We start from the raw sequence: 16953 nt of genomic DNA, 5'->3' as shown, positions 1-16953 counted from the left end.
CTTTAGCATTGTGCACAATCTTCATTTGTCCACTCCACGTCGGATACAGACTGAAATTCAGGCCAAGGGTTGGCACACTTCCTTACGAATGAAGATTTTTGTGTCGTGTCATGGTGTTCATATTTTTTTGTCTACCATCTCTGTGTGTGTGTGTGTGTGTTCTAAAATTGTTTATTACTTACTACATTATCAAATTGTGCCCGTCTCCCACAAAATTCTATGACTTAGAGCATTTTTCTCAAACTATGGGGCACTACGCACTGCTGGGTCCTGAGGGGGCGTTTGGTGGGTCGCAAAGTCGGGCTCGAAAATTTATCTACTGGGTCATAAAAACCTATTGCATTTAAATTACTAAATTACTAAGTGTTTTCAATTACATATTTACTTTTCTAGAATGAAGTATGTGTCATTTGTTTAAGCAAACGTAAAAGAGGGATTCTTAAAGTACTCGATGTTAGCAAAGATATTATTATAAACTGAGTGCACACCCTTACAAGTAATTTTGCCGGCGCCCATGCTTATGGGTCGCATGAAGTGTAACATCCTTCAACGTGGGTCCCGGACTGAAAAGATTGAGAACCACTGACTTAGAGTCTTCCAGGAGTGACCCCTCCTTCGCTCCTGATGACAACTGATGGGGAGAAAAGTGCGAGACATAAAGATCAAATGGTTGACCGTGCCTATCGTGTGACTGTGTAAGTCCAGAAAACCGCCGTTTCCGATCAGGGTTCTTGTCATGGAATTTCCGGATAGTTGGCCAAGTGCAGTGTAATGAATAGTCACTGAAAATCCAGGATGTCCTACGAGAGAATATTGGAAGCCTGAGAACAGCGAAGGGTTAAAAGCAACAAGACTAACTGATTCGATTCCCAGACGACGGATTTGAATGCAGGGGAATCTAAAACCTTGTTCTTCTGAACAAAGTGTGTTCCAAAAGAATGATGAGTATGTTGAGAAGAGATGCACAGCATGAGTATGTACAGTACAATTATTATGTCTTCGAGGAAAAATAATTGACATTACTTTTGAAATGCCTCTCGCACGTAACCTGGAAATAAGAAAGTGAATCCACACAAATAAGTTCCAGCATAGTTCACATGCGTTATATACAAATATAATCAAGGACGCTCAAATAGCAAAGGAGGAGAATTTTTTTAAACTCATTTACAACTAAACACGGCCATAAAGTACAGAGGGATAAAGAAAGAGGGAGAATAACAGAAAAAATAAGAGACACGTAAAAAAGTGGCAGATATCGAGAAACAAGAAGAATTAAATTAGAGAAGAAATAGAGAACAGACGAAGAAAGAAAGAGGACGAAATAAACAGAAAGGGATATAGAAGAAAAAAGAAAGATTCAATAAAAAGAAGGGAGATAAAATAAAGTGAAAGAAAGAGAAACACGAAGAAAGAAGACAATAGAACAAGGAGGAAGAAAGATAGAGAAAAAGTTAGAAGGAGATAAAGAAGCAAGGGAAGAAATAATGTGAGAGAAAACAGAGGAACAAATAGCATCATGTTAGCTAGAACCACTGAAGAAGAGTCACCTGGAAATATTTCTCCCTCCCTGTATCCCACTCGAGCGAACAATATCTCCAACAGAACAGATGGGATATTGTTTGATATTATTCTCCACAATTAAATATAAGGTGGTTCGTCCTAACCTCGCCAAGTGAGGGTCTCCCCGATGGCGCAGTGGTATCATTGCCGCCTTGTAATCAAGGGGTCCTGGGTTCGATACCCGGTGGAGGCACATGGTGGTTCGGATCCCACTTTAAACTGTAGGTTCAGTCCCGATTAGCCTTACTGTGCATAAAGTGGACATAAAATACCAATTGAATCAAACCTCGCCAAGTGAGTGTTGAAACGAACATGCCGCATTGAATTCGCATTATGAAGATATTGTTTCTCTTGGTAGTTTAATCTGATAGAACCATGAGAGTTTTTGACTTAGCGGAGACTACCATTTATAACTTTTAGTATTAATTATTTTTTTTGTGCACCTCAGCACAATTCCTTTCTTATTTCGTAACTCACCAATCAAAAATGCAATATTGGTTAGTCATTCGTGCACCAGAACATTTTCATTGATGGCTTACGACAATACAACAGTACAACACTGCCTACGTGATAATTGTTTCCGTAGAGCTTATCTGCAAAAATTGCAAAGAGAAAGTTTGGCTTTTTACAATTCTCAAAACCAAAATTTAATCAAGAACAAAACGAAAGTAAGTATTGCTCGTATTGTAATTAAATGTGTACTGTGCTCTCATTCAAACAAATTATCAGTAAACACAAGAAATACTAAAATTCGCATAGTATATGTTATCATTAGAAATATGCATGTGTGTTCGTGAAAAAATAACACTAGCTAAGAAATTTTAACTTTTGTTCTGTAGAAGTTACGGTGATAGGTATTGCAAACAACTGAATCCAAAAATCAGGTTAAAAAATTTGTGTCACGCCACACTTACATAGGAAAAATAGCAATTTAAATTCAATCCATATCTTTGAAAACTTCGCAAGCCACCTGGATATGTCCTGTACAGTGTCTCTCAAAAGTTTTAGGACAACGATATTTTAAACTAGGCAACCCAAATTACGTAAGGCGCTGGTGGGTTGCGTGTAGAGTTAGGCTCAATTTCAGGGTTGCCATATGCACAATAGATATTTACGAAATACGCGAAAGGAATACAACCAAGTATTATTGTATGAAACTCTAAAAAAAAAATATCAGTATTACACTTGTCGCAAATAAGAAATACTTTCTGAAAGAAAGAAAATAGATTTTCTAGGATCGCTGATGAGTCTACACAAAGGAAAAGAGGAGAGAGGAAAAGAAAAGGGGACAAAACTGAGAGGAGAAAAGAGAGAGGGAAAGGGGAAGAGGAAAAGTAAAGGAGGGAAGAAAAAATAGGACAGATGTGGATAGGAGAAGTAATGAGGAGAAAGGGAAACGATGCGAGGAGAGGAGAAGAGGAGGTTTGAGAGAAGAGGAAGGGACGAGAAGACGGGAGTTGATTGAGAGTAGAGTAAAAGAGAGAACATGAGAGAACATAAAGAAGAGGAGAAGAGTGCAGTGGGGTCGGAAATCTAAGACAGGAGAGAAGATAAGAGGGGTGGAGAAGAATGGGATGGAGACAAGAGGCGAGAACAGGAGGGAAGGCGATATGACATATAAGCAGAGGAGAAGAAGGGGAGAGAAGGAGAGAAGAGAAAGGAGACGAGAGGGCAGATGAGGTATTTGTAGAAAATATCGTCTCAGCGTCAAGAATTGATGCATTGATCAAAATATCGATATTAAACATTCAATAATATTTTAAAATGAATTGAGGAATGTATTAGATCGGTGCGAAATACCTCTTGGCTGAGTTCAGAGCGAGATAAAATCTGCCACGTAAGATGTTTGATTCTACCTGCGATTATACCACTAAAACATGAATGTAATTTTCATATTTATAAGAATTATCTTATTTTTCTCCACTTCTCAGTTCGTTGAAATGGAGGTTTTCTTATTTAATATTTCTCCTCCCCCCATCGTTAATTCCAAATACATAGAATCACTCCCTTTCAAACTGCGTGGACAATGAACACAATGGGATACGCCTAAAACTTACGAAAATTTTCTGCCACCGGATGGGTTTGAACCTACGACCATCAGGTTCACAAATCTACAACGGTAACCACTACCGTACAAACTTTCGTTCTTGAGAATAGCTAGGAGCAGCTGACCAGTGTGGAATGTAGATGCAACTCTCCTCCTACATGTAGTGTGCAGAGAATACTTGTTTGGGTATGACTGAAGATGACCCGACCCCTCTCCTCTCTGTTCTCGCCTCTTGTCTCCATCCCATTCTTCTCCACCCCTCTTATCTCCTCTCCTGTCTTAGATTTCCGACCCCACTGCACTCTTCTCCTCTTCTTTTTGTTCTCTCATGTTCTCTCTTTTACTCTACTCTCAATCAACTCCCGTCTTCTCGTCCCTTCCTCTTCTCTCAAACCTCCTCTTCTCCTCTCCTCGCATCGTTTCCCTTTCTCCTCATTACTTCTCCTATCCACATCTGTCCTATTTTTTCTTCTCTCCTTTACTTTTCCTCTTCCCCTTTCCCTCTCTCTTTTCTCCTCTCAGTTTTGTCCCCTTTTCTTTTCCTCTCTCCTCTTTTCCTTTGTGTAGACTCATCAGCGATCCTAGAAAATCTATTTTTTTTCTTTCAGAAAGTATTTCTTATTTGCGACAAGTGTAATACTGATATTTTTTTTTTAGAGTTTCATACAATAATACTTGGTTGTATTCCTTTCGCGTATTTCGTAAATATCTATTGTGCATATGGCAACCCTGAAATTGAGCCTAACTCTACACGCAACCCACCAGCGCCTTACGTAATTTGGGTTGCCTAGTTTAAAATATCGTTGTCCTAAAACTTTTGAGAGACACTGTACACAACAGTGCAATTATACAGGGTGACCTGTAATTAGATGTATTCCCTGAAAGGGGTTAAAGTAGAAGCAATTTGCAATACGTTTGACCATATGATACCCCGTCCGAAAATTAGTAGTTTTCGAGACAATCGAATTTCTATTGTTTTTTTTAAATGACAATTTTCTACATAAAAATACGAATTGAGAAGAAACAGCTCATTGTATGGCACATATTTCAGCGTTTTCTGATAACTAACAAATAAGTGGTTCGTTGAAAAAAGTTTGTCCCACATAACAATCACATGTAAGTAACGGGTGGATCTAAACTTACAAGTGATGATAAAAAATGCACTCTCAGTTTACTTGGCAACGTATTAATAACAAAAATGGTATGACACGAAGCGTACAAATTACTTAAATTACTTCAGCTATCCAACAAGGTACAAATGTTGCTAACATTCACATTTGTGTACAAGAAATAATACTTCATTCATCTTCATGGGAATGGAATCAATGAACAAAACAATTAAAGAACATTACACGTCTTGCTCAAAGTAGGCACCTCCGTTACGAATGCAGGAACGCAGGATTTTACGTTTTTTAATCTTAACTCGTGATGTGATGGTGTCCTTTAGTGTTGACCAGCTGTTAAAATCCTCTCCCTGAGCTCTTCTTGCGAGTTTATCGATGTCTTGTAAATTAAGTCTTTCAGGTAGCTCCAAATGTAGAAGTCGCAAAGCGTCAAATCGGGGGATCGAGCCGACCAGGGATCGGGCCGCCTCGGCTAATCCATTACTTTGGGTAATTTTCATCAAGCCACTGTCGCACGCCTAGACAGAAGTATGGATGGACGTCATCAACAATCATTTCATCGACCCATTTTTCCTGCCCCAAAATCTTAAATGGCATCACTTATGAACATTTTTTGAGGAACGGGATGGCAGTGTTGTTGGAGGATGTGCCTCTAGATACAAGACGTGACATGATTTACCAGCATGATGGCTGCCCAGCTCGATCCCCCGATCGATTTGACGCTTTGCGACTTCTACATTTGGAGCCACATGAAAGACTTAGTTTACAAGACACCGGTAAACTCGCAAGAAGAGCTCAAGGAGAGGATCTTAACAGCTGGTCAACACATCAAGAACACCATCACATCACGAGTTAAGAGAACAAATGTTCTTAAAAACCTGCGTGCCTGCATTCGTAACGGAGGTGTCCACTTTGAGCAAGACGTGTAATGTTCTTTAATTGTATTGTTCATTGATTCCATTCACATGAAGATGAATGAAGTATTATTTCTTGTACACAAATGTGAATGTTAGCAACATTTGTACCTTGTTGGATAGCAGATGACACAAGGAAGTAATTTAATTAATTTTTACGCTTCGTGTCATACCATTTTTGTTATTAATACGTTGCCAAATAAACTGAGAGTGCATTTTTTTATTATCACTTGTAAGTTTAGACCCACCCGTTACTTACATGTGATTGTTATTTGGGACAAATTTTCTTCCAACCAACCCTTTAATTGTTAGTTATCGGAAAACGCTGAAATATGTGCCATACAATGAGCTGTTTTTTCTCAATTCGCATTTTTATGTGGAAAATTGTCATTTAAAAAAAACAATAGAAATTCGATTATCTGAAAAACTACTAATTTTCGGACGGGGTATCATATAGTCAAATTTATTGCAAATTGCCTCTTCTTTAACCCCTTTCAGGGATTAATTCTAATTACAGGTCACCCTGTATATTTACACAATTTCTTTAGTATTATTATGTAATAAATTGTGAAATGAACTGAATAGTAAAAAGGAATACATTTTTGTTTCCCAGAAGATGCCTGAAAACTTGCTGTTTGAGGGCTTCGACAAGTTGAAAGAAGTTTACATTCGTAAACTGCCCGAAGTTCTACTTCCAACTGTGACTTCTTCACCAGTTTGTTGTCTTCTGAGAAGCCATTGAAGAAAGAGCATCTGGCAAGAGGAGTAGGTGAGAATTGTTGATTTTGAGTGTGTAATCAAATGGCAATGCAAGACAATGTTTAAAACACCAGTTTCGCTTTCAGTTGTCTCGCACCCCCCAACCTTCTTTCCCGCCTCTTCCATGCTTGGAACAGGGTGAGAAGAGCAAGATAACATTGAAAGTTTCATTTTCTATAAAAAATCCCTATTTGCACTGATGTGTGGATTGCGTCGACACTGTTGCAAGGTCTCGAATGGAACTAGATTGCAAAGTAAATTCCAGCGCATGGCAGGTGGTGGTATAAACAAAAATAGTACGCGCGTTGGTTGTACGAATGAAGTCCATAGTAATACAAGCCAGAAAGGCGTGTTGCGAACGGCGGCAGAGGTAACAAACATATTTCGAAAAGTGTTAATGATCGCAGAAGCGAAGCAAATGGCAGGTGAAGCGGCGCGGGAACATTTGATGTTTTCATGGAGATGGTGTTCAGTGAAAAAGCATAATATAAAATAACTGCATTACAGATTTATTTGGGTGTGCCCGTCATGGCCGTATTTAGAGTTTTTTTTAGGGCATGTTGGATTAATGGAATTTCAGAAACCAAAATTTGTAACACATTTTCAAAAATGTATTCGAAACGTCACAAAAATACAACAGATAGACAATGCTAGGATGATCGAGCTAGAATTGTCCGACATTTATGGACCACTGCTCTCCCAGGAAATGGCATCGTTTAGTGCAAGTTACAAAATAGCAGATCGTTTGTTATTTTTTATTGTTAATAACAGAAATGAAGTTCATCTAGTTAGTATTTAAACAGAATAATCAAATAAAAACTGCAAGATCGTAAAATTGAGGTTATAGTACAAGAACCAGGTTATGCTTTTTTCTTTTTTAATATTCTACCATTTAATCTAAAGAATAACTTGTTATATATTTTTCAAAAATTCAAAAAAATAAATTTTATGTGACAGGTAAAACAACATAAGCTTATGACTGAAATCTCTATTTAACTTTTAAAACTTTTTCTTGAAGGTATCTAAAATTTAATGACAAAATATAATAACCATGCATTTCAGTACACACTGCATGAAACAAAGAAAAAAACAATAAAAACACAGTTGTGCTGCATATTCACATATTTGACGGATCGAGTAGAAAAGTCTTCTTAAGAATATAATAACAGCAATAATAATAATACATTTTGGAATAAATTGTTTTATCACGAAATTTTAATTATTATTATTACTGTTATTACTTCTATTAATCAAATTTCTGGACACTCCAATGGGACCACCGCCCCGAAAATTTTTCCTGGCTACGGCCATGGTGTCCGTGCGAATGTGTGAAGAGCCAGAAGGTGCTACTGACCAGAACGAGACCAGGCTATGGGCATAGAATAAACTATTCTATGCTATGGGCACCCAAGTAAAGTTCCCAAATTTTGTCCCTAACCGGGGTAAGAAAAGATATGAAAAGTATAGAAATTGAGAGGAAGCAAAATGGTAGAGAAATGCAGAAGCCAGGCAGAGAAGGAGAAAGACAAGAGGAAAAATATAAAAGCAAAAGATAGAAAAGGAAAAGAGAGAATACAGAGATCAGAGATACAGAAATACAGAGAGAGAGAGAGAGAAAAAACGGAAGACGAAATTTAGAAGATAAGCATAAAGGAGGTGAGGGAAGAGAAATAAAGGAGCGATTGGAAGAGAGAAAAAGAAAGGAAAGTGTGTCAGAGAGAAACAGAGAGAGAGAGAGAGAGAGCGAGAGAGAGAGAGAGAGAGAGTAAAGAAGGACGGACAGTGAGAGAGAGAAAACGGAAGAAGAAATTGAGAAGATAAGCATAAAGGGAGTGAGGGAAGAAAAATAAAGGAACAATTGGGAGAGAGAAAAAGAAAGAAAAAGTGTGTGTGAGTGTGAGAGAGAGAGAGAGAGAGATAGTAAAGATGGACGGACAGGGAGAGAAAACAAGACAGTGAGAGAGAGAAGACGGAAGAGAAATTCCGAAGATAAACATAAAGGGAGTGAGGGATGATAAATAAAGGAGCGATCGGGAGAGAGAAAGTGTGTGTGTGTGTGTGTGTGTGTGTGAGAGAGAGAGAGAGAGAGAGAGAGAGAGAAAGAGATAAATTAATGTACCGTATTATTGAATATAAATAATTTCAATACCCTTACTTCCCCACAACCTAGTAGAGTCGAATTACTTTCGGAACATCTCCAGCGGACTGAGCGAGTCTGTGTAGCGAGCCTACTGGGCGTGTAGAGCCTGAGCAAGGGGCTTAGCGATATGCTCTGGGTTGAGATGACGTCAGCGGCTCGCTTAGTTGATTGGCTGCTTCGGGAGTTGTGACTCGTTTCGAAGCTTCAAATGCATAACAGCCAAAGATGTTATGGAAATAATCTCCCTCTACATACCAACTCCAGCTTCAGATGGGAAATTCTGGATAAAGCCCTGAACGCATCTACGCAGAAAAATGCTCAGGCCCTTCCAGTGTCCAGAAATTAAACTAAGAAGGACTTATATTATGGGAAGATAAAGTTGAAACAGCGCATGTTACAGTAATTAATGAAAATCACAAAAATAATCTTCACAAGAATCTTCAGGAATTCACCAAGTTCCTTCTCTCGAAAACAGTGAATCTTCTGATGAACCTTGTGAGAAAATTTCAACATTGGGAAGTAAATGTGGTGAAGTCTGTAGAAATATTAACTTCTCGCCATGTGATTCCAAAATTTGCTAATAGCTCCCAGGAATTAAAGATTAAAGTGCCAAATAAGATGGAATACAAATACTTAAGCAGAAGAAAAAGTGCTTGAGAATGTGAGAGAAGTATACGAACCTTTCAAGAAATATTGCACGGTTGGGTTTTCGGAATTCGCTGAGTCGAGCCCAATAAAATATATTTTATCAAAGCAACTAGCACAAACATATTGTATCTGTGTGCCTCATACACCAAAATGTGAAACAAATGTTCAATGGTGCAAAACTAGATCAATTAAAACCACAAAATATAAATCATTTTTTAGTTCCTACCGTGATTATCTGTATGAGTGTTACCGGTGCTTTGCTTTGTAAAAAGAGTGTTTTGGAACAGAAGTACTTCATAGTAATTTAGAAAACATTTTCACTAGCAATTTAATGGAGGAAGTTGCTCATAAACCATTGAACCGTTATTTACTCGATGACATGAACAAAAAAATTTATGGATAATTTTACAGAACACGTTAAGAAAATGTGCACTACATTATTTTATAACAAAGTGTACCTTGAGAAGTTGCCACATTACGATCGTTACGAGGTGTAAACTACCATTTTGTCTTGCAAGATGAAGTTCAAGGTGTGCATTGGACCAATAAACAAGCGACTGCTTGTCATTGGAAGGCAACTGAAATTGAAGTGCACCTGAAGCAAATTGGTAAGGGATCAAGATTGAATTGATCTCGCCCAGAGTAGGGTCAGATGGAAACGTCCAGCGGCCGTCTCCGCAATGCTTTCTTTGCTTCTGAAATTTTATACGTATAATTGAGGACTAAACGTTGTAAGTGCCAAAAGCGAAAGTGTTTGGAAATCGCATCGTTCCGCACATCAGCTCGTAAGAACGTGCACACTAGTGACCTCTCTACATGCCCTTTGAACTACTTAGAGGGCTACCAGTCACATTTCACGTTTACCACATTATAAAGCATGGCACGTTTCACAGTTTAACGTTGAAAACGGTGTATGAATTATTGTGGCACTTGTAGCGTTTACCAATTTTAGTCTTCAATTCCAGAAATTCAACAGATACTGTTATATAATACAACTTATTTGCATAATACAACTTATTTGCTTATAAAAATATTCGATTTACTATGTAGGACAACAAAACGCAATTCAAACTAGAAATTCTTTTAGGTGAGAATTAAATTGAAAGAGCTGATCTTTCTTTTTTCTTGTCGGTGAACTTAGATAATAGAGCTGGCCGCATTGTACGAGTCAATGGGTACGAAGAATAACTTCACGACTCCTTAATTGTTCTTGTAATGTTGGGAGGTGGTCGAGTGGGTTCCCAGTAACATCATAAGACAATTCTGCGATAATGAGCAGGGTTGTACTGACTCAGGCACAGGAACCCGGGCAACTTGACAAGTGGCTTCCCTCCGAAACGCCACATTAATTTATTTGTTCGAAGATGGCCATCGATAAGAAAAAATCCTTGACTGTGAATCCTGCCCGGTAGGACCAAAATGACCGTGGAACCTGACCCGTAGAGGACCAAAAATGAATGATGATCCGGGCCGGTAGGATTTAAATGTAAGCGTATTTGTAGGTTACAACTTACATCCCTCTGTAATGGATTATATAACTATAGGGCTAAGTTCACCACAATCTTCTTGGGAGTTGCAAAGAAAATACAGGCACACACACTGATAACTATAACCATGTATTATAATGTATATACACATAACACTTAATTGCACTTCCCTGCACTCCTGTCTAAGGAAACTGTTTACGTGAGGTTTGCAGCTGGTGTTACAATAACACGCCACTAATGAAACGTAGCCACGTTAGGCTTACGGTATCCATAATTGTCAGCGACGGCTTCCGGCTGTTGCCCAAGTGGCTTCTACACGAACACTGACACTGCAGAGTGCAAAGGTATGGCGGTAACAAGACACCGGCCTCAGAATGAATTAACCAATGGGAGTGCAGGTTTCTTAAGGCATTTGATATACACAAATAAACAATTGAAACTATATGCAAATAAAGATAAATATATAAAGAAAGAATAAACGTGGTTAGTTTTAAAGATAAATCTCCAACATTCCTCATATCTTACCTTTATAGCTATACCTTTTGTCGTAAACTTATAGAGTGTAAATTATCTACAGTTAGTAGTCCTAGTAGGAAGATTCAGTTGCTCAGCCAGTCGGTCCTTTATTGCTTCACAATAAACAATCAAACTTGGAAATTTATGAACTTTTACCACTAATATTTGTTTTACGTGTTGTATTTAAAATGTAACTTCTTACCAACTATTTCCAAGGAGGTCTCAAGCATCTTCATATTCAAATAAGAGCTAAGATAAATTTTCCACACCTGTTGCGTGCTACAGGGTAACTTTGATTTTTAGCTTTACTGTGGCATGGTAGCGCATTTTTCTTTTAATTGTTAAACACATCAAAAGGGCCAAAAACTTAGCAGGAAGTGATGCCCAGGGGGCAATTATCTCCTTGCCACAAGGGCCACCTCAGGGTATACAGTGTATGAGTTGTCACCATAATTTGGATATACAATATACAAGGTGGGCACAAAGTCGCTTTCCCCAAAATAAATATTTCTTCATTTATTGGGGAAAGCGACTTTGTGCCACCCTGTATTTAAAAAAATGTTAGGACAATTTGTCATAGGTACAGGTAAAATCAAACATTATTTTGAAATAATCAGTTAATTTTTATTAAGGAATTTGATGCCTCCTTCTATGCCATTTAATTGAACAGATAATAAAATAACCCATGCATCTGGCTTCAATTTTAACCAGTTTTCACCTTAATCTTATCACGAAATTTTGCCAGTTACGTAATACAAAATTTCACACATATCTCATTGAACTAACTAACTAACTAACTCCCTAGCCTTCTTAAACCCGAAGGTTCATGGCTGCAGCAACACAGGCCTTCCATCTTTCCCTATCTTGAGCAAGTTCTATATACTCTTTTCCATCCCTACCGATTTCCCTTAGGTCCATCTCAACGTTGTCCCTCCATCTTCGTCTTGGTCTTCCTACAGGTCTCTTACCATCAGGATCCTGTAAACTCCTCTTTCCTCTCCCATTCGTGCCACATGGCCTGCCCACCTAAGTCTTCTTGATTTAATTATTCTAATAATATCTGGACATGAATACAAATTATGTAGTTCTAAATTATGTAACCTTCTCCACTCACCTGTCTCCTCATCCCTTTTAGGTCCAAAGATTTTCCTAAGGATCTTATTTTCAAATACTCTCAATTTATGTTCCTCTTTCAATGTAAGGGACCAAGTTTCACATCCATATAATACTACAGGCAAAATTACTGTTTTGTATATTTTAACTTTTAGTTTCTTAGATATTAAACGAGAAGACAAAAGTTTATGAAGAGAGAAGTAACATGCATTTCCTGAATTAAGCCTACTTTTTATTTCCTCTTTAATATAATTTTCATTTGTTAATATTACTCCTAAGTATTTGAATTTGGAAACTGGTTCAAACGAGTAGTTATCAATAATTAGATTTTGATTATTACCTAACACTTGGTTTCGGCCTGTAAGCATATATTTAGTTTTCTCTTTGTTAACTTCCAAAGCTATCTCTTTAGCAGTTTTGAAAAATATTTTAGCATTATTCTTAATTGTATTCACATCATCCCCCAGTAAGTCTACATCATTTGCATATGCTAACAACTGAGTCACACCGTTTAATTTTAGTCCTTCTTTAGTTTCTTTTACCTTCCTAACAGCATATTCTAAGGCAAAATTAAAGAGCAATGGAGATAATGCATCTCCTTGTTTTAACCCATCATGAATTGTAAATTTGTCAGACATATTAATACCCACACGAATTTTACTATCTGTTTCACTGGTGCATATTTTTATCATACTAACAAGTCATATCTCATTGAAAGTAACATGAATTCAAAATGGATGTAAAGGAAGTGGATTTTAGGATAGAAAATTTTCATAACATGGTAGCATCTCCATCCCAAGATATCATTGTAACTACATGATTATTATCCAAAAACTGTAAACAAAAATTCTTAAAACTATTTGATATACTTCCCTAGTTGCATGCCAATTAAGAATACAAATATTTTTAGCTGCCCCTTGATGCCTTAAAGTACATATTACATATTCGAAGATTTCTTCATGGAAAATACGCACATATATGTCCAATTGGAATTGACGCATGGAGAAGCGTTGCTTACAAAAGCCTTAGAGGAGGCAATGGACATTCTCTAATCGTCAAGCCTCTAATTCCGAGAGCTTCTGTGTTCACCCATGCTACAAAGTTGAAGAAGGATGTAACCATTTTATCTCTACACTAGTCGATTGAGATACGTTCTCATCAAATACATTCTATCTTCGTAATTGTGAATCTATAATCTCAGTTAATGGGGGGAGGGGCAATTTCATGTGTGGTCAGTGGACCCTTTCCAAATCATGGACACTGCAAAGGCCATTGAGTGCTCTTCGCACTAATCTAATCTCTTTGATTGTTGGCAGAAATGTTGCAAACAAGTGCAGTGCGTAAGTTAATATTGGACCTTGATTTTATAACAAAATAGGAAAGCTAGTTGTTGTTTTTAATGAATGGTATTTTATGCTGTTTCTTGTGAAGGAAATGACACTTCCTCACATATGCAGTACTGACGACACAACACACAATCTCGCTGCTTTCTTCTCCATTCAGACAAATATTAGACCTACACAAACTGCCATTTCCCCACACTATATCCACATTTAAGAACACTGAAAATTGCACAGGAGTCTATATTTTCAGAATGCAATGATTACCAAACAACAATTGTTGTTGAACCTATGAGGATACCTGAAAATACGACAATCATTAGGCGGATGCGGAAGTTGTCACACCACATTTTCGTCAAGAAAGTGACTAGCGCCATCAAACGGGTAGGACACGAAACTAACAGCCCCAAATCACTAGCGGCTGGCAACAGCTTTAGCAACTTCTGAAATATACAGTCAATAGTGATGTTATGACCTCATGTATTTATTGTCTGCTCAGCAAACTACGCTAATAACACTAAACCACACCTACCTAGCTACATGCTTATTTCTGCTATTAGATAAGCTTACATGCGTTAGTAGGTTAGGCATGTCAGATTTGCTTCGGTTATACGACGCACGGTTTTAGAAGCGATATCGGGCGGAGTTACGGAGAGCGTGTCCTTGGCGACCAGCCAATAGCAGGAGTGCAACGTTGTACAGTTAGGAAACTGCGGCGAGCAAGTTAAGCGCCGTGTTCTATAATTTGTTTGCGCGCAAGAAGTTCTTTATAAATCTCGCCACTTTAAGGTTCATCATTGCATGGGACACGACATTATGAATCTGACTGTCCAAGTCCCATGCATTTCCGTCGCCTACAGCCGGAGATATAGTTTCTGGAAGAAACAAGGGAAACAGCGCGTCTCTACACCCACACAATGAGCCTTCGTTTTCCTTCAGTGTTCCGTCTGCTTTTTTTTTATTATTATTATTTGCCACCTTGTTAACCCCCCTGAGTTGTGTCTTGGTAAAGCTATGGGTGTCAAATTCGGCTGAATATGAACAATGGCACTTCATTGTCGTGGGCGTTTACGAACATTGCGAGTCTGAGTCACATTCAGTTCAGCGTTTTCGTAACAAGGGCGGTGTAAGATAATTGTACTCGTACGCCACGAAGAACAGTTGTGAGACGATTCAATATGGCCCTTATTGATTGATTAAATGTTGGTTTATTTTACTTCGCTTTTCTGCTACCTTTGGCTAATCGCAAAGATGAGGATGTATGATGATATGATGAAATTGATGAAGGGACACTTACAAACACCTATGCCCGGGCCGGGATTCGAACCCGAGACCCCTGACGTCGTAGCGCGCTGTGAAGTCCAGCCCTTATGTTCGATAGTTATGCAATAGTGTGTGTTCCGCGAGTGTTACTTAATAATTTCGCGCCGGCCCCCATGGTGGAGTGGTTAGCATATCGCGCTACGACGACAGGCATCCCGGATTCAAATCCCGGCCTGGACATGGATTTTGTGAATGTCCATCCATCAATTAAATCATATCATCACTCATTCCCATCTTCGCAATTAGCCAAAAGTGACAGAAAAGTTAAATAAAATAAAGTAAATCAAATCAAATTAATAATGTCGCTCTCGAAATCTATTACAAGTATTACAGGCACCAAGGGTAAAATATTACGTTCACAAGACAGAAATCTAGTGTATTCTTGCTTCAAAGAATTGGCGTCGGAAGAAGTGCGTGCTGAAACAGTGTTTTCTCAGAGTCGAGAAGTTACGGCTAATGCGTGTGGTGTCTGTGTGCATACTGTGTTGCGTATTATAAAACAGGGTAACGTATCTACCACAGAAATCGGTGATCCCCTATTCAAATCTTCTGGGAAACATGCCAGAAAACAGAAACGAGAGTGATGATGATGACCTTGCAGTTCCTCTATAATAAAGACCTTCAAACTTCTTTCAGGTACGAGTTTCTCTTATACGATATGCTGCAGTGATATGATATAATCCTGTGTAGAATTCTTTACTATTAGGTGCATTCAAATGAAAAGGTACATTTCCTTGCAGAAACTTTATTACAGTAGTTGGCTACACATATTCACCGCATGAGGTACGACACTGGTCCCACTTTGAAACATGGTTATGAATTCCTTGGTAGAAGAAGTCCTTGTGCTGGGAATGAAACCAATCCCTGACAGCTTCCTGCAGCTCAGGACTCGAGGCAAAGCGTCGTCCTCTGAGGTGTTTCTTCATAGGTCCGAAAATGTGATAATCACATGGACTCAAGTCAGGACTGAATGCAGGGTGGTCTAGCACTTCCAAATGAAATTATTGCAACAGATCCTGTGTCTGTCTGGCTCTACGGGGACGAGCATTGTCCTGGAGTAAAATGATGCCTTTGCTGATTTTTCCTCGACGCTTATTCTTGATTGGTGTCCGTAGACGATGCAGTGGTTCACAGTACCTGTTTCCGTTAATTGCGTGTCCCTCCGGAAGGAACTCCACTAGCAGTGGTCCTTGGTCATCGAAAAATACTGTCATCATAAGTTTGCCGACTTTAGGTAGTGACTTGCTTTTCTTTGGTTTTGATGATCCTGTATTCTTCCATTCCATACTGTCCCTCCTTGATTCTGGCTGGTAATAAGGGCAGATGGATTCATCTCCAGCAATGACTTTGCTGATAAAATCCTCACCTTCATTCCTGTACATTCCTTCATTCCCATTCTGCACATTTGTTGTTCCTCTGACAAACACTTTGGCACCCATTGTGCGCACACTTTCCTGTAACACAGTCTGTGCCTCACAATGTCATGCACACTACCCAATGACACGTTCACTTGTTCGCTAATCGCTGCCAGGGATATTCGTCTGTCTTCTTGAATAAGGTTGTCAATAGCAGCCACTGTGCAATCAGGGATGCGATTTTTCAACTGTCCCGGCCGAGCATCGTCCTTCATTGGGCCCGTTCCGAAAGTCTCACGAGTTTAACGCGTTAAACGAGTTATGGTAACTGGCCGTTCCATAAGTGCTTCCGTGCGTTTCGTGAGTTTCATTATGCTGTCCCAAAAATCGCAATCCGTGCGTTTCGTGCAAGAACGAGATTCACCAAACGCACGGGCCAGGATGCTGGTTTGTTCCGTGAAAATCGTCTGCTCCTTGCAGACAAAGCGCGTGCTGATGGATTCAAACTGCACTAGTTCGGAAAATGTATTATGATTTTAACAGATAGCGATATGAAGCAACATGCACAAGATAAGTATGCCTTGACCGTTCTTAGAATGTGATTAAAATGAGTAACAGTGGCCATAA

The 16953-nt window shown here is 38.7% G+C and overlaps 1 protein-coding gene across 1 annotated transcript; it reads right to left on the bottom strand.

The window, feature by feature from the left end:
- Positions 1-15972: 15972 nt before the first annotated feature.
- LOC145995088 (histone-lysine N-methyltransferase SETMAR-like) lies at positions 15973-16410 on the bottom strand. Its single transcript, XM_083131622.1, has one exon. The coding sequence runs from the start codon at positions 16408-16410 to the stop codon at positions 15973-15975; it is 438 nt and encodes a 145-aa protein (XP_082987748.1).
- Between the last annotated feature and the right edge of the window lie 543 nt (positions 16411-16953).

The sequence above is a fragment of the Lepisma saccharinum genome, chromosome 11, assembly GCF_977018435.1.
Source record: "Lepisma saccharinum chromosome 11, izLepSacc3.1, whole genome shotgun sequence".
Taxonomy (NCBI): domain Eukaryota; kingdom Metazoa; phylum Arthropoda; class Insecta; order Zygentoma; family Lepismatidae; genus Lepisma; species Lepisma saccharinum.
The sequence above is the reverse complement of the archived record's forward strand: the minus strand, read 5'-3'. Positions and strand labels throughout refer to the sequence as shown.